Source organism: Quercus lobata, chromosome 3 (genome assembly GCF_001633185.2).
Source record: "Quercus lobata isolate SW786 chromosome 3, ValleyOak3.0 Primary Assembly, whole genome shotgun sequence".
NCBI classification, from domain to species: Eukaryota; Viridiplantae; Streptophyta; class Magnoliopsida; order Fagales; family Fagaceae; genus Quercus; species Quercus lobata.
Genome location: NC_044906.1, coordinates 69,254,040 through 69,277,088, shown reverse-complemented (window position 1 = coordinate 69,277,088; position 23,049 = coordinate 69,254,040). Strand labels below are relative to the sequence as shown.

The 23,049-nt window shown below is 33.8% G+C and overlaps 2 protein-coding genes and 1 long non-coding RNA gene across 4 annotated transcripts; 1 reads left to right on the top strand and 2 right to left on the bottom strand.

The window, feature by feature from the left end:
* Nucleotides 1-1,442: 1,442 nt before the first annotated feature.
* LOC115979005 (phosphate transporter PHO1 homolog 10) lies at nt 1,443-8,946 on the bottom strand. 2 transcript variants are annotated; one of them, XM_031100942.1, is made up of 14 exons: nt 8,611-8,946; nt 7,334-8,000; nt 6,113-6,461; nt 5,958-6,006; nt 5,748-5,819; nt 4,828-4,957; nt 4,518-4,638; nt 4,137-4,395; nt 3,872-3,976; nt 3,753-3,797; nt 3,510-3,659; nt 2,506-2,784; nt 2,288-2,424; nt 1,443-1,917 (listed from the first exon to the last, which is right to left on the bottom strand). In XM_031100942.1, exons 2-14 carry the CDS (start codon nt 7,899-7,901, stop codon nt 1,788-1,790), a joined length of 2,394 nt encoding a protein of 797 aa, XP_030956802.1. In that variant the 5' UTR covers nt 7,902-8,000; nt 8,611-8,946; the 3' UTR covers nt 1,443-1,787. The 2 variants fall into 2 exon arrangements, with proteins under 2 accessions (XP_030956802.1, XP_030956803.1); XM_031100943.1 differs by lacking the exon at nt 7,334-8,000 and having other exon boundaries at nt 8,611-8,944.
* A 1,817-nt stretch (nt 8,947-10,763) lies between these two features.
* Nucleotides 10,764-13,805, bottom strand: LOC115979223. The gene is made up of 4 exons (XR_004088989.1): nt 13,650-13,805; nt 11,854-11,927; nt 11,082-11,178; nt 10,764-10,989 (listed from the first exon to the last, which is right to left on the bottom strand). It is a non-coding gene; the product is annotated as an uncharacterized LOC115979223 (long non-coding RNA).
* Nucleotides 13,806-14,572: 767 nt separating this feature from the next.
* Nucleotides 14,573-21,433, top strand: LOC115981351 (galactoside 2-alpha-L-fucosyltransferase-like). Its single transcript, XM_031103499.1, has 3 exons — nt 14,573-14,692; nt 17,731-17,917; nt 19,974-21,433. The coding sequence occupies exons 1-3, from the start codon at nt 14,573-14,575 to the stop codon at nt 21,431-21,433; spliced, it is 1,767 nt and encodes a 588-aa protein (XP_030959359.1).
* Nucleotides 21,434-23,049: the final 1,616 nt, after the last annotated feature.

Below are 23,049 nucleotides of genomic sequence, written 5' to 3'. Positions count from 1 at the left end.
TATTACTAATAGTTGATGAGGAATATTATATTATTTAGAATTGTAGTTTTAAAAGGAAATTGCAATCATTGGTCAGTAAAAAAAAAAAGAGTCCTACTGAAATAAATAAATTAATGGACAAGGACAACCAGTAGAAATTTATTTGAGAGAGCCATTTAAAACGTGGTTTGTTCACAGACCCAAAAAAAAAAAAAAAAACGTGGTTTGTTCAGAGCGTCACGAAAGACTGTTTTTTCTTGAGGCGTAAGTCATTACACGTGGTTTAATCTTAGCCGTTAATTTGGGGCCAACATGTGGGCCGTCAAATTCCAGCCCAATTCCATTTCCCATCACGTAAGGCCTGCTAGGCCTTATGAAATCATCGTCAAAAGCAATGGCATGGAATTTGCCTCTTGAGTCTTGAGTCAAGACCTTGGTGCTCTATAAATGGATGTATCCAAAATTTTGATGTGATGCTTAAGAGACTGTTTATGTGTTTTAGTGCAATGGATCTAAACTGTACATGTGGGTACAATGTTCTAGTACATTGACCAATTTATGTGTCATTATCTTAATGGGTTCAGTGCACTGGAGCACTGGACACAAGCCAAGTCCTTTATAATAATATGTTTTAGTTGTGTGAAATGAATTAAAAATTTGTTGGATAAATTCAAATTTTGATTATGCTTAGTCTAGTACTTTGAAAGGGGAAAAAAATTGTTGCAAAAAGTGAGGGAAGGGAAGGGGGATTCAAATCCTAGTTTTTCTCATAAGAGAGACTAGACTATGTCATTGAGTTACAAAACTCTTGTTATTTGTCCAATACTTAACAATGAAGATCTTCTCTATGGAGCTTGGGTATTATATCTATATGATCAAATGCAAGAGCATAATCTATGACATATCCATTGGATTAGCCCTCTCTCTCATGTATATATCTGTTAGCTTGAGTATGCGTGTGACAATTTGAGCCTATTAAGCAAAACCAAATGATGATTTGCAACTAATGGTAGGTTTTACTAATTAATTTAATCTATAACAGTTTTATTGTGTATCCAATTTGGATTTCAGAGTGCTTCGAATTTATCAACACCTAGTACAATTTGTATGTGTTTCTATTGTTGAAGAAGTGGTTTCGCATCTTTTAACTCTTTGAATAGCTAGGAAGTTGGTTTTGCAAGAAAAGGGCAGAATGTTGTCGCCCACAATTTAGTTCAATGGGGTTTCTTTTGTATAGATCAGGGCCCATTTCCATCTTCTATGCCCTTATTAGTTGAGTTTGGGCTTTGTAATCTTAGTTTTTTGAAATAATAGTATTTATTCAACCAAAAAAAAAAAGCATGCACCATGACAATGGAATAGAATTTTATACTAATGAATAGAACTTGTGTGCATTATCTGTGCTACAGGCCTTGTGATGAATCGTAACAACTTTGAAGCATTTTCTTAACCATAAGAGTACGGGATATGAAATTTTCTTAATTATCATTTCAAGGTCAACAAAGAATGAACAATGAAGTGACTTATTAACTTCTCAGCAAAATAAGAAGTAACTTAACATGAGCTAGTCCAGCATGCAGATTGGCAAAGAACCATAGATCATACTGGCTTTTATGAGTTGTTCCTCCTCCAAGTTGACCAGCATATATGATGGGCTTTTTGCCCATCATGGAAGGTGGAAGGTTTGCCGTGTACATATCGAGATATCAAAGACTTTATGAAGCTTATCAAGACTAGAGATCATCCTCAAAGCAAGGTGTTTGTATCATAGCCTTGGTGCACAATTGTGTGTTTATTTGTGTTGATGCTCAATCATTCTTGTCATCATCGTCGTAGTCATCATCATCATCATTGTCAGTCTCATAATAACTGAAAGGAAGTGGGACTGACTTGAATGCACGGTACTTGCCCACATTGTTTAAGTGCTCGTTTTCCAACCTGATTGAATAAACAACCCAAGGTTCAAGCACACCCTATTATTAATTTCTGCTGTAACAAATGGCTAGAGGACTAATAAATCTAATACGTGCAGTCATCATATGTTGCACAAAATCTTGACAGACTGATAGATTAGACATTTGCTTAATAGGTTTTGAACCCCCAACTCACTCTCTAGCTTACAGGGAGAGGAGTTGCAATTTGAGCTCAAATTTTCTAGCAAGATAGTGGTTCATTCAATCTCTTTGCTTTAATGATCACAATTCTTATTTGTGTTTTGTGCCTGATGCAGCAAGAATTGGCAGGATTTTAGTAGAACAAAAGCATACCCAACAAGCATGCATCCTGATTTAAGAAAAAGGCACAATACCTGAAGAAGCTCCAAATGCCACGACGGATAATCTCTAGGCAGGAAAAGATGGTTATTATGGTCATCTTATGAAGGGAACGCAATCTGAATTCTAACACCAATTGCATCCATGCAAATCGCAGTACTATATTCAAGACCTGCAATGAAAGCCCACAAACAAATTGGATTAATAGGACAAATAATTTTCATGTCTCTCACAGCCAGTCACTGAACAATACCATAGCTGCAAAGTAGACACTCTTGTGTGAAACTACAAGTTTATCTCTCAAATATTTGTTCTTTGATTGCCTTCGCAGAAGCCCCCAGTCTATGAAAATATCCCAATATGTATTTATTAGTGCTGCAACAGAGGAGCTGACTAAAGCTAACACCATCCAGGCCATTCCCTTCTTTAGCTCAAAAGCTGTCCTAATAATAACTGCAACAATGGTCGAGAAGTACTTCAAACCATTGTACACATGCATTGCATCTTTGTCTTCACACAACCGACGAATGCACTACAAATTAACAAATACTTTCCATCAGTATGCTTAACTTTTTTTGAATGCTTAAATGTTTACTAAAAGATTTGTTTTACTTCTGTTAAAAGAAGGATGAGTATTTAGTCCTGCAATGGGGATGGATGCATGACCAGAGTAGGAAATTGGATGTAGAGCAAATGCAGTGTCTGAATGGATCATATTTGCAAGCTCATTCCTAACAAGGGGAGCAAAATCCTCTTAATGTTCTCCATGATCTCTGTTTGTGAGTCACTAGAAATGAAATGATACATGCTTGAATGGAAACATGATAGATGCAATTATAATTGCAACACCTTTTTAGTATAAATCTGGACAGTCAGATGGTACAAATCAATGCATGATAACTGTGGATGAACGAAAGGTCAAGTGTAGTGCTAGCCAAACAGCAAGCCAACCACTGTTAAGGACTAGCAAAAACTCATTTTTGAAACGCATGACCCAAAGTAATTTTAGCGGTGCTAGCTGAACAGAGACATGAGCATGCTGTGTCGATGCATGGCATTTCTGTATTCAGAAATTCTTATCTGATCTATTCAGAGAATTACCCAAGTATGCCAGGGATAAATAGTGTTGAAAGGAACACTGTGGACATTAGTTAAGTTTAGAACTATGGGTTTCCATCTCAGAAACAATTCCACCATGCGTCATAATTAGTATATACTTAAAAGTCAACACACAGAAAAGAACAGTTTTATTTATACCTGCAGGAACCGCAGCCAATACGGTATTACAGCAACAATGAAATAGAAGGTATTGTAGACACCATGACTAAGACACTTGCTTTGCCTCCTTGAGTACTCTCCCAAACTATAGTAGCAAATGTATAACTCAAAACTCCGAAAGGCCGGGACCTGAGGTCAAACAGCAGCAAACAGCATAACAATAATACAAAGTCATAGATCCTTTAGTTATTGCAGCCATTAAAATGAATGAGAATATCAAACCTGGCTTGTAAGCTGGTCTGCCAAGAAAAAATCTGGTAGAGTAACCTGCAAAGAAAGACGATAAAAAATGGTATCTAATTCATCTTAACAATGTTATCTAGTTATTGACATTCCATTACCTGGTAGAGAGGAGCACAGATACAGCGGAAAACACATTTAATGAAGAAGAAACGACTTGAACGGTATAAAATGTTAAGAGGGCAGAAGGTGATGACAAGCACAAACTGCAAGCAGAAAGATTGGAGTTAATTTGGGAATTTTAAATTATGCATGGCACAAGGCTAAACTTCAGTGAGAAAAGAAAATAAGCTATATCAGCAGTTAAATAAACTCAAGTTTAAAGCACTCTAGAAGAGAAAATTTTTCTACTTCAAAAAATCTTACAATAACCAACACCAGAGGAACCAGTTCAGTGATTGTCTTGTAGTCTCGAGTACTTGAGTCTGTGTCCAGCTGCAAGTTTGCTAGGAAACCGGCTGATGCAAGTACTGCAAGACCAGTGCTGAGGAGAAAAACTTCTCGATAGCCCAACTCAGTTCCTCGCTTGAAACCAAATATAAATGGATAGTTGACCCGATAACGTCTCCAGAAGTATATGTTGGCTGCATACATGAGCATATGTAGCACAATATATGCAAATAAACTGCAATGAAATTAGCTTATGTCAAAGAGGAAACAAAGGCTGAACCGGAAAGTTGGAAGGGTGCTTTATAAGTGCAAACTCATGGATAAGTAAATAGAAGTTCCAGGAAGGTCCTTGGTTACGTGTATAGTGGGAAAATGTTTTCCATGTACTGGGTGCCCTCCTCCTTATCCATAAGATTATGAGCTTCTATTATTAAAACAATAGCAACCAAAAGAGCAATTGAGCAACCCAAAAAGAAACCTACAATTATCAAGAAAAAAGAAGGTTGATTAATGCAGGCATCAGAACCACTGCTACAAGTTATCCTCACAAAAGCATTGAAAATAACAAAATGTGAAAGCCATGGTATAAAGAATTGAAGCAATTTAGGTTGAATTAGTTCTGATAATTGATTAGTGGAAGGAAAAAAAAAAAGTGTTTATCATGTACCTGAAAAAAATGTTACTCTATGCCTTTCTCTTTTAGCTTTTGGTCTCAATAACTTCATACCTTCTCTACGATTTGATTTTGAAAAGTTCTTGATGAATGTAGTCTCCACCCTCTCCAGGAGACCAGTAACCTACAATTAACAAAGTGATCCAACTAGTTCACAGTAAAATATGGTTAAAAGAATATGATTTGACTGTCTATGGTATCACACCAAGACACTAGCTAACATATTTGGCACCTTCAATATGGTCAAATTCTGAGTCAAAGTAAATTAGTATTTGAACTTTTGAATGTGGATGTGGATAGATAAACAGTATTTGTGCAAGAAATTCTAACTGATGGTAAACCAACATGTAGCAATTTGTTTCTCTAAAGCATTCCATTACAAACGGTCTTTTGAAGAATATAAAAGTTTCATGTTGGTTGTGTTCATAGTTTGCCCCCACCCAGAACCAATCTATGTTTAACGAAAGTTGAGATTGCTAGCAAGACCAAAATCAGGTAAACCTCTTCATTCATTAATTCAATGTATTTATAGGTAAGTTCATTTTTTTTTTAATATCGAATAATTAAGAATAGGCAAAAAACTTAAATCTAAGAAACCATTCATGCAGACAGGGAGCAAATATAAAGAGACTAGCCCAAGTTATGTAATCAAGGAATTTTATGTGTTTTTCAAACCCAACCATCTCAGATTTGAAGAGTTCTCTTAGAAATTTTTTTTATTATACTAGACTCATGAATTTTATTGAATGATTACTCTCCAGGCGTGGCTTGAATTGTCAAATGTGTTTTTGATATTGTCACTCAATGAATTATGGAATATCTGTGGCATATGCACTTTTCATAATACATACATGTATATAATCTTATGTATGATTCACCAATATTATGATTGAACGTAAATAGATAAAAGAAACCTCATCAGAATTGCCAAGGTAAGAGTCATCCACTATTCTCATGTATAATCTGGCAGCTCTCCTTGTTGTGATCTACATATGTTAAACATTCCTAATTAGAATACTATTATATCGAAATGAACTTTTTATAATTTTTATTTGACTAACTTATATAAGAGTATGCAACTCAGGAATCTAAAGAACAATATACTTGTTAAGTGTGCATCTGACCTTTTCATACTTTTTCATGATCTTGGAAAATGCTGCAAGATTCATAAAGCTGGTCCATCCATTTGCAAAATTGAATAAGCACAAAATAATTAAATGACATAGAAAGCAAGACCTTGTCTTATGAAGATTGCAGACACTCATTTACAGTTGATCACCTGTAGTGCTTTAGAAGACGGAGCTTGTGGTAAAATTCAACGAACACATGTCTCAGTCGTTCTTCAACTTTTCTCAGCTCCTCTTTATTAAAACTCAAGTCCTCTTCTTTGGAATCCTTGAAAACGCCTTTTATGGTTGAAATTGGAGATTCAAGCGTATTGTTAATCTTCACGTGCTCAAGAATTTTTAGGGGATCTTCTTTGTAGTCATCCTTGTTCACCTCCTCCCTGTGATCACAACCACAACTGGCGGTGCTAACTGAATTGACTTCTGGACCAGCAGTAGACTCTTCTTGTTGATGATCATCATTTGTATCTACTTCAGGTATCAAACCCACATACTCCCTTCCTGCACATTTGGTGAGCAATCATATATTTGAAGGATTAATAGATACTTTAGCAGATGATTATTATTCAATTGAACTCAGAGACTCATATCCATATGCATCATTCCTACACGATCAGCAGTAAATCATATAATAGATATGACATGGCCTCCATTCTTCAATCAAGCTATCTATGACTTGATTCCAAAACTAGTGCACCAGTTTTGTAGGATGTGGAGCAAACAATAAAGAACCAACAAGCTGCTTATTAAATATCCTGAATAAAGTACATTCCAAAGCTCTTGTGACCTAGTTAAACTTGTATACTAATTTCACTGCTTCCTGAAAATGGATTGAGTATTACTTGTCAAAAATACTCAAAAAACCTTCCCAAATTATTAAACAATTACCACTTAAAGCTTGATCGCATTCTTTAAATGATATGAGGTGATGAAAAGTTGCAAATGCATTTCATTTTTGTACTAGGGTGCAATGGCAAGTGTCTTCCACCAAAAGCGACCAGTCGCAAGTTCAAGTTAGAAATCAGCCTCTACAAAAAAGAGTGGTGGTTAAGGCTATCTACCAATCACTTGATCACCTCTCCTAGACCCCTCAAAGCTTATGCATTGAGTACAACCTTTTTTTTTATTTTTTTAAGTTATAGTGTTACACATGTACCCAATAAGTCTTGAACATATGACCAGAGGCTCCAATTGTATTAAGTGTCATTCTACAATCTTCTACCACTGTTATAATTACCCACTTGGATGCATGTATTCCTTATATATATATATATATATATATATATATGTATGTATATATAAAAGTTCAAAACATACCGTCTGATCTTCAAAGAGACATTGGAAAGATAACATCTCTTTAGTCCTGCATTTACCTGGATTCCTGTCTCTGCTGCAAGTAGTGCTTGTTGGGGGCATCTTCGAAGAGACATTGGAAAGATAACATCTCTTAAGGTTAGAGCCGTTGAGATCAGGGTTTTCCACCTTTACCCACAATGCAATGAAAGCATCCATTTGTTTATTCAAGACAGCAGCTTCATGCATCAGTGCCTCCACCTTGTCCTTGTAAAAATTACAGACCTTGTTGAGCTCTTCATCAAGTTTTCTGAAAAACATTACCTCAACCTCTCCTCCTTCTTCAGACTTCCTTAAGAACTTGGTCTTGTAAATCTGTCCAGAACCATCTTGCTGCAATGTGTTAACATCTATAACTTGGTCCTCGATATCTCCCTTACTTGGAAGATTGCTAGCTTCTTTGTGTAGACCACTGAAGGCCTTGTCCAATGTTGGTTTCTTCTGTGAGGCCTTATTGTGTGTTGCAGGATGCTTAGTCTGCTTGTAACCCCTTACCTCTCTTAGTATTCTTTTTAGTCCATTATAATCCATATAGGCTTCTGTCCACTCCGGCACCATTTGTTTCTTGAACTCTTTCCCAAACTTCATCTTGACCCTTCTATGTTAGTGTAGTTTATATATTCTTTTCTCCTTTCACAAGACTTAATTTTATAATCTCTCTTGTAAACTACCAAAAACCGCTTTAAGCTAAACAAGTTACAAAATGAGAATCAGAGTATAGTCCTTCATAATAAAAATCACGGAATTTAGAAGTGTTACTAGCGTATCAGCAAGAACATAAAAAAGTGTACAATCTAACCAAAGAAGAAAAATAAATAATTGCACAAACAAAGAACAAGTAGAATCTAGCCAAAGCTAAAATGGGTAGAATTCACTTCTAAGTTCTAACATCAATATAAACATATATAAATGTCAATCAAATTCAATAATTACAATAAGTGGGAGTGGAGGATTTGAACCGGGTTCTAGTAGACCAGACAATAGCACTGAGCTACAAGGCTCTTAGCATATATAAATGGCAATCAAGAATTCATAAATAATCACTAATAGTTTTTTTTTTTTTTTTTTAAACATAGGTAGATAATGGGGAGAGAGATGTGGGGTTCAAACCACAGATATGAAATACCACAAAGAATGCCATTGCCACTAGTTTATCTCATGTACCCGCTAATAGTTATCAAGAGCATATAATTGTTTATAGTTTTATAAACACCAATGCAAGAATTGAAATGTAGACATGTTGAACTCTAATTATCAAAGAAACCAAGAAAGTTAGATAGATAGAATGCAAAAGTACCTTTTTTTTTTACAGCTGGGTATTTCATGTTTTTTGGTGATGTCTTCTCAACAAAGAAAGCATATTTGAAAACTGAAAGGTCTCAGCCAGTGTACACACACACACACCACTGCTACATTGCTTACCAAGTCAAGTTAGTTATGCTTAAACAATCAGGTGCACCCGAGTACACTGCACTCACTTTGTCTCCACCAATCAGCCACTTGGTTTCTGCACTGGGTCAATACAACTTTCCATACGATTGGTTGGTACAGATTGTACTCTGTGGCCTAGGGAGTAGTGTATTTGGTCTTTATAGTTTTTGCTTTGCGGTGGAGCACTGAATGATCCACCAATGGTGTGACACGTGTCCTTCTTCAAGGTTAGCTTGGAATTTGAGACGTTTATGCGTAACTTAACTGACTCCTGCAATTTTTGACACAAATTCTTTTACGTGCATTATTATAAGTCAGTTGATATTATCTTTAGCCGTTGATTCTTTGCCCGAACTTATTTGACATGAAGCCTTTTTTTTTTTTTTTTTTTTGATAGGGACATGAAGCCTTTTAGAGGCCTTGCGTATTGAGCTGGGATGCTATATGATCAAGTGGGAGATCAGTGTATAAATCTAAATATCCAATTGTCAAAACCATCCAAAGGCAGTGTATGATGAATTTTCCAACTATGTTATTTAAAATTAAAAAAAGTAAATTGCAAATGACATCCCTAAAGTTTTGGGGTATTTAAATTTTATACCTTAAAATTTCAGAATTTGGATTTTACCTTTTAAAATTTAAGAATATTTGGATTTTACACCCTAATATTTTAGAATTTAGATTCTATCTCTTAAATTTTAGGGGTATTTGGAATTTACTCCATAAACTTTGAAAATATTTTAATTTTACAGTCTAAAGTTTCAAAATTTTTTGTGTAAAAAATCCGAACACCTATAAAATTTAGGAAGTAAAATCCAAATTAAAAAATGTCAATGTATAAAATCCAAACACTCCCAAACTTCAGGGGGTAAATTCCAAATTCTGAAATTATAAAATCCAAAATTTTCCAAACTTTAATAGTGTAATTTGCAATTTACCCAAAACAAAAACATAAGTATAATACCTAGGGTTTAGGCATTTAAAATTATAAGATAAATTATCAAACTTGTGACCATTAGAGTTTTTTTTTTTTTTTGATGAAAATGAGCAAGAATTATCTCCTACATCCACCAGATGCAACAACTCTCTGGCAATACATGGATCCCACATCTATATAAAACCCACATGTTATGAGAGGACTATTGTATAAGGATAATTGTAGTATACATTAATATTTCATGGATTTCTCAGAGTTGGTGCAGATCAAATACTTGTGAATCCCACATTTTGTAATATATTAGTTGCATACCACCAGATGCCCAAGATATTCACTTTGAAGATCAAATCATGAGCATCACATAAGGTGAAAGTGTTACCGAGACTCAAGGCCATTGGCAAGCATATTTTGAGTATAGTTGGAATGCATTAATTGATCCACTAGACATTGTTGATTCTCATTGAACCTTTTGAAGTAACCGGTTCTCTACCAAAATAGTTAACCTACTACAATGGCTGATATTCCAAAAAAATTTTGTTACATCTCTTGCTTATCGCCTACTTCCAAAAAGAGAAAACTTGTTTCCTAGTTAATACATCCTTTGTTCAAAATATTGTCATGATTCAACATTTCAATTTTGGCTATAGTGCATGATCTAGTAGTACTATGCTCACATCAATGCCTTTCTGATTCCAAGTTTGCAGGCATTCATTGCCATTGTCAACTATACAACCACCTGCACCAGAACTCAACTGGAAACTTGAACAAATCTAATCACACAATATGATTATTAATTTGGCTAAACAAAAGTGTTTGTAATCCCCTTCAAGTATGCTGATTTTTTTATTTTATTTCATCCAAAAAATAAAAACACGAGAATGGGTAGTTTATACCTAGGTTTGAAAACATTTGACAATGACATTGACATTTTTTAGATGATAGATACAGCTTTTCAGCATTTGAAAAGAGCAGCCTCCAATTTTTAGTTGATCTGGTGCATTAACAGCTTGATTGGGATTGTTTCAGTGAATTCAAACAAAACCAAAAGAATTTCAAGCAATTTTATGATAATTACAAATTTACAACTTAGAAAATTAAACCCTTTTCTACCAGGGGAAAGGTGTACATTTCAATACTCTGCATTTCTGCTTTTATATCTCCCAGTTTGCAGAGAACCCTTCTAACCTATTTAAACAATTAAATTATCCACATTCCCAACTTCAATGAATGATGTTTTCACAATAACAAACATTTAGTAGAAAATCATACTGGTGGGAAAAAGAGCAAGCTTGATAAAAACCTGCATTCCTACAAGAAAGAGGCAATATAAACTCCAACAACTTCATGAAAATTGGTTGAAGACTGAAAAATTTATGAGTCCACCAAGGTTTGATACTTACAAGAATTTGATCATCGGGTTGAGTCATTTTGCTCATCGACACTTTCCTATTTCCACTGCAACAAAAGAAATGTGGCAACTTGACCCGACCACAGCTCCTGTGAAAGGAGCGTTGTAAATTGTACAAACGATACATTAATATAAAGATAAAATTACTTATTGGCACCACATAAGTACAAATATTCAATTTTTGAAGCACGTGTCATAACTCGTAAGTGTTTGGTTTAATACATGCACGAGGTGGAGGACACATAAAAATTTAGCTTTTTACTATGCATGAACTGTTGTTATGTTTGAACTATTGTATTAGTAACTTTAGTCATAGAGGATGCACTATGCATAACCTTTTTTAAGGTACAATTGTACTTTTACACAATAAACAAAATAAGCCGATGAAGGCTAATAATTCATCTACCACAGAGACTTCACATCTGAAGATAGTGAACCAAATGAGGCTAAAAAATGAACAAAGCAACCTAAAATGTTCCTTAGAGAAAATCAAGACTTAAGTAAAAGACAAACTGCCAAGCTATAGTTTTCAAACATCAAAAGCCTAGAAATCATAACTAGAACCCAATTTTCCAGGAAGATTCATTTGTTTGTCTGACAAAAACAAAAACGACACAAACATTAGCCTATTTTCATCATGAATTTTTTTTATTTTTTTTAAATCAGGTGAACAGTGCTTCTCTCTTCCTCATGAAACATATGTCCAAAACAGTATTGGCAAACACACCCAAAAAAAAAAAAAATGATAATGGCAAGATACTTACTTGCATCGCATTATCACAGGAATAGGTTTTAAAGCCTTTGGTCAATTTCTTATGCCTCTTTTATGGGGAGAAACCTGAATGATAGACAACGACTTTTAAGAATCACTTTCATACAAAGCATTCCTTATCCAAAATATCTACACATAAACAAACCTACCACCTTTAAGGACCAAAACAAATGAAGACAAACACAGTTAAAGGGCATGTCCAACAGGCAAGCCAGAATAAAATAATTGCTAAGATCAAGGAAAACTATATCAAGAGATAAATCATTGTTTCCAAGAAACATTTAGATAATCCCTACCCAAAAGTCAAATGCCCCTATATGTGCAAAATATTGAGCCAATGAAATAAGATGTTGCCCAAAAATATTGCCAAGACATTTTATTTTGCAAATATTTTCTCTTTGATACATGTTTAAGTGGGGAGAGGGGATTCAACCCTGAAATTCTCTGTTGGAAACATCATGCTATGACATTAAGCTACAAAGCTCTCAGTGATTTTATTTAGCAAATATTAAATAGTCTCAACAAAAAAATTATTTAAAAAAAAAAGAGAGGAGGAACTTATGTTTTCAAGTGCTAATACTTCCTTAAAACACACAGAAATACAACAACATATATTATAAATTTTCAATATGGAAAAAATCATACAGATATTGTTAAAAGAACATTAATCTTAAAAGAAAACATTCATGAAACAATTAAAATCAGCAAAGCACAACAGACAAAGCTTGTCATTAAACATTATCACCTATTCTGAGGGAACATTTTAAAACATTGAAGTCATATCACTACTTAATAGAATCGCTGCTCTTGAAACACATTTAAGTAAGCCAATCCAATGGCGGAGATGTGACCCCTCAGTCAATGGCTCAATCCAATGGTGGAGGAAGAGCCATGACATGCTCAACCTCTGAAACCCTATCATGAACCCCAAGCTCCCCTCGGTGCTCTTTATTATCGTTGTCATTTTCATCGCCATTGCTATAGTTGCTCAGCCATTATACCCAAAACAATAGAAGGTTGAAGCGGTATTCATAGGTTATAAAAAGTATATTATGTGAAAAATGAATGCAACACCCTCTCACCTTTATGTGCGACACACATCCCTCAACCCTACATACAAGTCGTGAATCTGATATTGCATATTCCCGTTACATAAGATACCACTTCGCATATGTTAGGAAAAAAGGAAGTGAACTAGTGAAATGACTTGAAACAGTGTTGTTCATTGTTTATGTAGGAGCCTCCCTGATCAACTAATACATATATCAACAATACTATGGACACACCCAATTTCATAACTTGCTAAAGTGATCGACTGTGAGGGATTGAAAAAAATTGATGGCAAGACACTTGAACATGTTGTGAAATTGGGCTGTGTCATTATATTTATTCATAGTAGATAGATAGATAATAATTGCGAATACATGGGCATCATGAATTTGGTTCAGATAATGAGAAATTGACATCAATGTTTCATCTTTGGCATACTTTCTAATAGACTATAGTGTACAAGACGGTTACACTGCAAGCCACTATTCTACATTGCTAGCGAAAAGAGGTTAAATCACAAACATAAAACAGTAAAAAATTAGCATACATATGATATCATATCAATGAAACTTAAAACACGTACACATATAAGCCATTTCAAAAGCTTCAAAAAAAAAGTATTAAAAATTAGTGCTTTATTGAGTTCCAAGCTAAACCAAGCAAATGGGTGTGAAGGTATTCAAACCCAATGAGAAATTGGAAAAATAAAAATAGACAGAAAGAAAGATTAGAACTCACGTGCTCTGAATCGCCGAACATTGCTGGTGGGTGCCGATTTGTGGAGAGAGAGAGAGAGTGTGTGTGTGTGTAGGGAAGAGTTGGCGGCCAGTGAGAGACAAAAGGGGAGGGGTTTCCTAAACAAAGGACAACTTCACCCTGTACGTTGGAAAATAACATCACATCCAATTTAAGGTTTAAGGTATCCAAATCACTAAAGAAGCAGAATTCATAAAATTTATCGCATTGTTTAACCAAAAAAAAATTTATCGCATTTATCTCAAAACAAATATTAATATTAAAAAATAATTGTGATTGATGTATAAAAAATTGAGTGTAAGTGATATTGTGACAAGCATAGGTGAAAAAATAAAAATGATATTGTTCCCATAAGTTAACAACTCAGCAACTTATAAATAAATTCCAGATAACTCAATTGATAAAGTTATTTGTGATCGTACAAGAGATTTGGAATTTTTCCATAAAAAAAAAAAAAAAAAAAATCTAGAATTTGGACTCTGCTTACACCAAAAACTTATTATTATTTTGGTCTAATGATAAAGTACAATCATCATAGAGTGGATGTTATAATTTCAAATTTTATCCTATTGTCTAATAAATAAATAAATAAATAAAAATAAAAACTCAAGTTATAAATTTTGGAGCCATAATGGGCTTAAGTCAACCGTTTGCCTATGTTTCCATACATGCGTAAAGGTGAAAAATTGGGTATATTCATAGGATTATTATTTTGAAAATCATCATAACAAAAGACTAAGTTTTAAAAAAAATTAAAAAAAAAAAGAAAGAAAGAAAGAAAAATGAGAAGTATGGGATTAAGTTTAAGATGATGTGTACAGTATACAAGCCAATGCAAGCAAACGTGCTGACTTGGTCAAATCTGGGTCCTACATGTGGACAAACCTTGAGGTAAAAGAAGAGGGATGTTGATGAAGGGAGTTGCACCTTTGGCTCGTGCCAATAGCATGATCACCATTGGGGGAAATGAGATGCACAGTCTGGCATGGACACCGAGCACTACCATGAAAGGGATTTCGGTCTCTGTTGGTTAGAGGTTGTAAAACTCCCCTCATTGGCTAGTATCAAGCTGGACCACTGCCAAGGACACCTGCAATGCCCTCAGGATTCATGAAGTCCCTTTCCTTGTTGATACCTGTCCCTCACGATGTAGCAAAGCTGCCTTTCAACTACCCTAGCAACATCAATTTTTCTCTCTCCTCCAACCATGATATAGTACAACAACTGTATTAGGGTTTGTGAGGAGGAATGAGAGTGAGACACCTGTAATTGTATATCCAGCAGCATTCCTTATACTATAAGAGGAGAATGTTGTTGAGTAAAGAGGGTAGAGAGGTAGAAAATCTAGGTAGGAAAGAAATGCAAAAGAAACAAGTTTGGGAAGAACATCACATTGTAACCTTAAACTTTCCATTTTATTACATAGTCTTTTAAGAGTGAAGGATATTTTGTCCTTCACTTGTCGTGGTTTTTCATCCATTTCATAGGGTTTTCCAACTATATCCTAGTTGTTCTTTAGTTTCTTTGCACTGCCATTGTCTTCCTTTTCATGTTTTGGTGTTAAAGTTTACAATTTTATTGCTTACAAAGTTTTAACACCCAAATGTATTGTTAGGCTTTTAGGTCACACACATATGAACATCTAAAAATCTAACTTGATCGTACATCATGTAACCTTTTTTATTTATTTTATAGATACAATAGAATTTCAACTTATAGTATGATTGTTTTTTATCACTAGATTAAAGATACCAATTAATTTTTTTTATGTAGGTAGGATTTGAACCCCAATTTCATAAACTTATATCTTGTATATAGTCGTAAAGCTCAATGAATATAAATTCTAACCATTAAAGGCAGTAATTCAATGGACACTAAGCTTACTCGTGTGGATTTGGTGGGCACTAGATCCTAGATTCGACTCTCGCAATGAGAAATGTGTGTAAAACCTAAATTTGACCCTTGTAGTAAAACAAAAAATTGCTGTGAAACTTTTTAATGGGTGTCTATAGGGTAATTGTTAATAAACTATTTTAGGAAACTTTTTGTACTACTTTTATGTGAAATATAAAAAATAGTCAAAAAATTAATTGCTTTTTTCTTTTCCTATAAAAAAATTTCTAAAAGTAGTTCCTAAATCAATGTTCTTAAGGTATCCATCAACTTTTTCCTAAATTTTTTTTTTCCAAATTCCAATGACCATATAAAGAAGTTGAACAGTATGGCAATGACGATCCCCTAAAAAATATTCTGAAGAAAAAAAATCCCCTAACAAGGCAAATTATTATTTTAGAAATATTCACACAATAAATTTCCTTTTCTTTAATAAGCAAATCATACTTTACCATTTTTAGCTTGAGAACCATAATAAATTAGTAACCCATATACCCAAATGGAAAGATTGCAAAGCTTGTTCCTAATAAGGGATTATACGATAATTTTTCACTCAAAGATAAAAAATGTGGATTGGCTTTCTTTGTTTGTTTGTTTGTTGTTGTTGTTGGTTTTTTTTTTTTTTTTTTTTTTTTTTTTTTTTTTTTTTTTTTTTTTTTTGAGAAACAAACACACACACACACACACACACAAGGGAGAGGGAAAGGGTTCTAACACAAAAGCACATCACAACTCCACTCAAAAGCCATGATGTTGTTGGCCAATGTTGAAGATAAAGAACAAAAGCATAGCAAAGCATGATTGTTTGATCACATATCAAATACAAGGTTGGAAACAACAGTGTTTGACATAAGAGGTGAATTAATGAATTTCATTGATACGACATCGTTTTGCTCTAGAATTGCTAAAAGGTTTATTGAAACAGTGTCTCATCACTTAAGTGAGATGGGATCAGTAGTTTGTTACTAATTGAACACGTGTAATGCTCTTATTGGGAGTTTAGTTTAACCACTTTTCCCGCTAATCTGGAAATTAGTTTCAAAGTTCGTTTTAGATATTTTGGTTCATTCTCTTGGATTTGCTTGTAAAAAAATAGTTAGCCTTTATGGGTTCTAGTAAACTCAACTGGTAAAGTTTCTAATGGTTGAATAAGAGATCTGGGGATCAATCCCCGCCTACACTTGAAACTAATTGATGTTTTAGTCTGATGATAAAGAGCTATCATTAGAAGCGGACGCTATAGGTTAAACTCTCTTAAAAAAAAAAAGTTAGCCTTTGTAATCTATTCTCACAATTTTGTAATCTCTCTTTTCATTCAATAAAACTGTGAGATTTATTTAGAGAGAAAGTCTTCAAGTTTTTACTGCCAACATTATTTATCCTATTAAATTCCTGACATCAATTTTTTTTAGAAGAAATCAACATCATTTGTAAATGAGTGAATCATTGATATAGTTTTTATTGAATACAAATCCTTTGTACCATTTTTTTTGTTCCACTTTATGTTCCACTGATCACAACTTGTCATATATTTGTTTAACTTTCCTTATAAAATATCCAAAATTTAAAATGGAAAAAAATAATAATAACACATGACAAGTTGTAATTAGTAGAACACAAAAATTTGTATTCATTTTTATTTTATACTAATCACAATAAGTAATATAAAAACAATTTTTGAATTACTAAATTTATTGATTTAATTCATTATTGTGATTGTCATGGTTATCAACTTATCATTTCAATAATTAAAAATGGGAAAGAAATATAGAAAAGAAAGAAAGAAAGTTGTAGAGATTGCAGCCATGATTCTAGGAGCAGATATGTGAAACATAAATGAAACAAATCAAGCCACCTCGTAACGAAAGACTGGAACGGAGATGGTTTAAACCCTAGACATCTCCTTTAAATATGTCAACAAATGTCAATTGAGCTACAAAACTTTTTAACGGCTTTTAATGTTTTAAGTTGAAAACTTGCTTATATCACTATAACTAGCTCGAATCAGTCTTCACAGTCCAAACTTCAAGTCCAAACCTCTCTCTCTTTGTGCAGATTGTTTGTTACTTTTAGACCCCATGAATTTTAAAAAGTGAACCCATTCCGTTTTTATAAGAATTTGAATGGTTAATCTAAAAGCTTTCATCAACTCCGCAAAGGCCACAAATAGACGAATCCACAAAGCCTCATGAGTACACCAAAGATGTTGAAGGTATTGGTTGCTTCTTTGGTGGCTTTCCCACTTCTTGTCACACTCACACTCGTCCTTCAAAACCGACCCGCCAATCGCATTGGTGAAGTCTTTGAAGCCAGTGATTTGGAAAACGCAGCTCACAATGTTACTTCATTGCATGCAGGTGAGAACGGTGTTGTTAGGTTATGTACCTCCTGTTTGGTTGCTTACAATTACATGAATATATGAGTAATGACACAACACAGTTCACAACTTTTTTTTTTGCAACAATTGAGGTGACAAGTTGTGATTCATGTACAATAGCATGTGAAAATGACATCTCAACAAGTTAGAAAAGTTGTGAAATTTTATTGAATTTTGGATAGGATAGAATGAAAGAAAATAATACATGTGATTGACTATGATTAGTTTGTTGATGATTCATAATGACTCCAAAGTTTTGGGATAAAGACTTGGTAGTTGTTGTTGTTTGTCGTTTTGGCTTCATAGAATTGTGACTAACTTTTTGTATTGGATACTAGGTTTTTGATAGTTTTGGTGTTTGTATGGTTATGTAGTATTAGGTGTATTTTTTTTTTTTTTTTAAATTATTATAAGGGCCATATTTTGGAAAGATTGGTTTTTTTAGCATAACTAGGGAATTTACTTTGGAGAATTTAGTGAGTTCAATTTGTGTAAAATTGGCCACCCTTTATGTATTTCTCATTGATTTGCTCATTCCCATTCTATGTTTTTTCAATAATGAATCACTAAAATGGTATAAAGAAGTTTATTTGGCAAAGAATTGGAAAATTACTACAGTTAGTGCTTTTATGCTGTTTTGATACAAGAGCTATATATGCTTTTGAGAATGATAGCTTAACGAATGTATACAAGATATATATGAAATTGAACCATAAGACAGGATTTTAGTTGGGTCATAATTTGAAACCATAATTTTCCCATACTTTTTTAAACTTTACATCTTCACTTATCAATGTCACTGAAGAAAAGTATGCATAATCCCAATAGGTACTGAGTTATGTTCTATATATAGAGAAAAGCCAAAAAGCCACTTATGTTTTAATAATGTTAATTTTAAAGTTGTGCAAGGAATTTTCCCCCTGAAAATTCAAAGAGTAACTAATAGACCTGAGAAAAATCTAAGCACAAATAGTATAGCTTCCGAAAAGTAAATATTTTTGCATATTTGGGATGCAAATTCTACAATTCAGACTAGTACAATCTTTTAGGTTAGGAAGGTCCATAAATCCACTAGTCAGGGACCATGAACATAAGCAATAGAGTTGGTTTTTGTTTTATTTATATTTTTGATGTGATCTCCATTCATGATTATATTTTTTTTAGATTATCTTAGAATGTTGTTGTACTGATAATGACATGTCTGTAATTTGATATAAATCCTATGTAAATTAAATCATAAGAAAGTATTTTACTTGGGTCATAATTTGAAAATGCAGAACGGTCCTAGGTTTATGACATAATCTATACTAATTTTGAAGTTTTATCTTGTTGCTAGATATAGATAATTATGAAATAACTCATTTGTGCATTTGTATAACTTAAGCAGCTCAGTTTTTCTTCAAGTACTTACTTTTTTGTATAGTTTATTAGGAAAGTTGGAAGTTTGAATTTGGACCTCCAATTTGAGCTATCTATGTTTCTTAGTACTCATATCACTATAATTACAGTCAAGTCTTTATACAAATTCAACTGTAGTTCCATATACTAGCACTTAGCATGAGCATAATATTGTATAACACTGTTAGTAAGCTCCCAAAGCTGCATGATTTTAGATACTCAATACCATTTCCATACTGGATGTCCTTGGGTTTTAGAATACTTTTTTGCTAATCTTCAATGTCATTAGACTAAAAGGAATTACAAGCAAGGTACTCCACCTTAGAAATAGACCTAATATGAGGTGGGAGGTTACCTTTATTGAAACCAAAAGACTGTCAGGAGTTTAAAGCAAACTTAGCAATTGTATGAGCTGCAGAATTGCAACTTTCTTGGGGTTTCAGAATACTTAAGTTAGAATACTTAAGACATTTGTGAGTTGACAATAGTGAAGATAATTCAAAGCTTATGTTGGAAGATATTGGCTTTGCCCTTACTTATCTCTACCAACAAAACAAGGCTTCAAAGTATCTTCATGTATTGATTTTCTAGTATATCAAATAAGCATAGTGTTTTCATTTCTTTACTACAATTTGTAGGTTCAGAAGATGTTTCCTCTCAACTTACTGACATGCGTAAAGATAAACTACTTGGTGGACTTCTTGCTTCTAGATTTGATGAGGGATCTTGCTTAAGCAGGTATCAATCCAGTTTATTTCGAAGACCGTCACTTCACAAACCGCCTTCTTATCTCCTTTCAAGACTACGGAGTTATGAAGATCTCCATAAACGATGCGGACCTTATACTAAATCATACAATAGAACACAAAAACTTCTCAAGTCTCACCTCAGTGCTAGTTCTACAAAGTGTAAGTATGTTGTGTGGATATCTTATAGTGGCTTAGGCAACAGGGTTTTAACCCTAACATCTACATTTCTTTATGCCCTCCTCACAAATAGAGTATTGCTTGTTGACCAAGGAAAGGATATGGCTAATCTTTTCTGTGAGCCATTTCCAGAAAAATCATGGGTTTTGCCTGTTGACTTCCCCCTCAAAGAGACATTTAAAATCCTTAGTCAGAATTTCCCTCATTCTTATGGGAACATGTTGAAGAAGAACGTCTCAAATACTTCAACAGTATCACTACCATCATATTTGTATCTTCATCTAGCACATGATTATGATGATCATGATAAGCTCTTTTTATGTGATCAAGATCAAACTCTTCTCAGTAGAGTTCCTTGGTTGATAACGAAATCAGATCTATACTTTGTCCCATCTCTCTTCTTGATGCCCTCTTTTGAGCAAGAACTAAGCAAATTATTCCCACAGAAAGATACTGTTTTCCACCACTTAGGCCGCTATCTTTTCCACCCCTCAAATCATGTATGGGGACTAATAACGAGGTACTATCAAGCCTACTTAGCTAAAGCAGATGAGAGGATTGGAATTCAAATAAGAAATTTTGATACAGGACCTGGTCCTTTCCAATATGTGATGGATCAAGTTTTAGCTTGTACACTAAAGTATAAAGTGTTGCCACAAGTAGATAGGAAGAGAACTATTGTTACCCAATCAGAAAAGGCAAACTTGAAAGCTATCCTTATAACGTCTTTGAGTTCTGGGTACTTTGAGAACGTAAGAAACATGTACTGGGAACACCCAACAGTGAATGGGGATGTGGTTAAGGTTTTCCAACCAAGCGAAGAACAATTTCAACATACAGAGAATAGGTTGCACAATAGCAAGGCATGGGCAGAAATGTATCTCCTCAGCTTAACCGATGTCTTGGTTACAAGTGCATGGTCAACATTTGGTTATGTAGCTCAAGGTCTTGGAGGTTTGAAGCCATGGATTCTCTACAAGTCTGATAATCAAACGACCCCTAATCCACCTTGTCGTCAGGCCATGTCAATGGAGCCTTGTTTTCATGGTCCCCCATTTTATGATTGTAAGACAAAGAAAGGAATTGATAATGGTGCATTTGTTCCCCATGTGAGACATTGTGAAGATATGAGCTGGGGCTTAAAACTAGTTGATAATCCTGATGAGTCGTAGGCTTTTACAATTCATTATTTGTGCCAATGGGCTTCTAGTCCGATGGTGCCTAACCCCTCCCATGTCTCCCGTATCACGAATTTGACTTGCCATCAAGAGCCTTGTAGCTCAACTAATAGGCACATCTTGATGTTTTGAATGAAGACATCCAAGTTCAAATCCTCCCGCCCCCAATTATCAAATTATCAACAACAACAACAAAAAAACATTTTCCCTTAAAGATTTTGAAAACAGCTAGTATCCATCCATTATTTATTTATTTATTTTGTTTTATAGGTGGCCAATTCTGATTGTAGAAGATCTATTGTCGATTTCAAAAACAATTGGAACTAAGGGTATGTTTGGTACACTGAATAGGAATTACGACAGGAATTGTAATCTTTATTACTAGGAATAAAATGTGTTGTAATGTAATAACTAAATATATTCGCTAGTTTGGTTGTAAATTATAACATTAAAATAAAACTTAAAATTTATTTTAGGAAATTTCTTACTCATACAATTATATTTCCTTAAAAATTGTTATTTTTAAATTTAAGAGAGATATGTGTTATTTTTTATGATTTTTTATTTTTATAATTGTTAGATATATATGGAAAGTTTGTTTACTTGGAAATATATATTAAATTTTGAAATTATTGAACTTACTAAAGAATAGATAATACAACCTTTTAAAAAGGAATAGTTATTCCTCATTTTGAAGAATAGCTATTCATGAAGAATGATTATTCCTTGTAATAAAAACATAACCAAACTAAAGAATAAATATACCATGCATAGGAATAACTATTACATTGCAGCGCCTATTACAGTCTACCAAACATGTCCTATAGCTTGGTCGTTGCTCTATGTAATTGACGTATAATAGTTGTATACCAATTGTATTTGACAAATAATGCCTCCACAAAATATTCAAGTATACTAATATTGTCTTCTTAAAAAAAAGGTATTCTAACATCGGAAGCAAACGACCATGAGATATGGTTAATTAACAAATTACCATCCTAAGTACCTTTTTATTTTATAGCGAGTCATTCTACATACCTATATTATTTCCTAGCTGTCTCATCCAAAATAGAACAATATCTTGCCTTGCAATTAGTACTCCACCCTTGACAACTTAATGCATCACGTTGTTCAAAAGAGGGGCATTTCCCTATTTAGTTTGGAAAGAAGGGTAAAAGGCTAATTAGTTTGTCCAAAAAGGGCAGAAGCCCATTTTGTCCAAATTTCATGTGAATGGAACTAATGGGAATGCTGATACATGGAGGTTTGATTTTAAATATAATAACTTGTACAATTGCTTTTCCTTCTTGATATTTTAAAACTAAAGTTTTTCATGCACCAAGAACAACAGTGTCGGAAAATGAAAACCTGCATATTGTTTGGCTGTTTCGCACCTAGAACCATGTATGGCCCGACTATTTGGCCTTTCAAGAAATGTTCAAAAAAATAATTATTCATGTCTCATACTCTATCAAAGTTTAGATCAAATCCACAAAACCCAAACTTTCTTAAGAACTGACAATGTTAGATCTACTCTCCTCATGTACAATCACAGGAAATTATAAATTATAGAGTTAGGAAATGAACAATTACCAGAAAACTGTAAAATA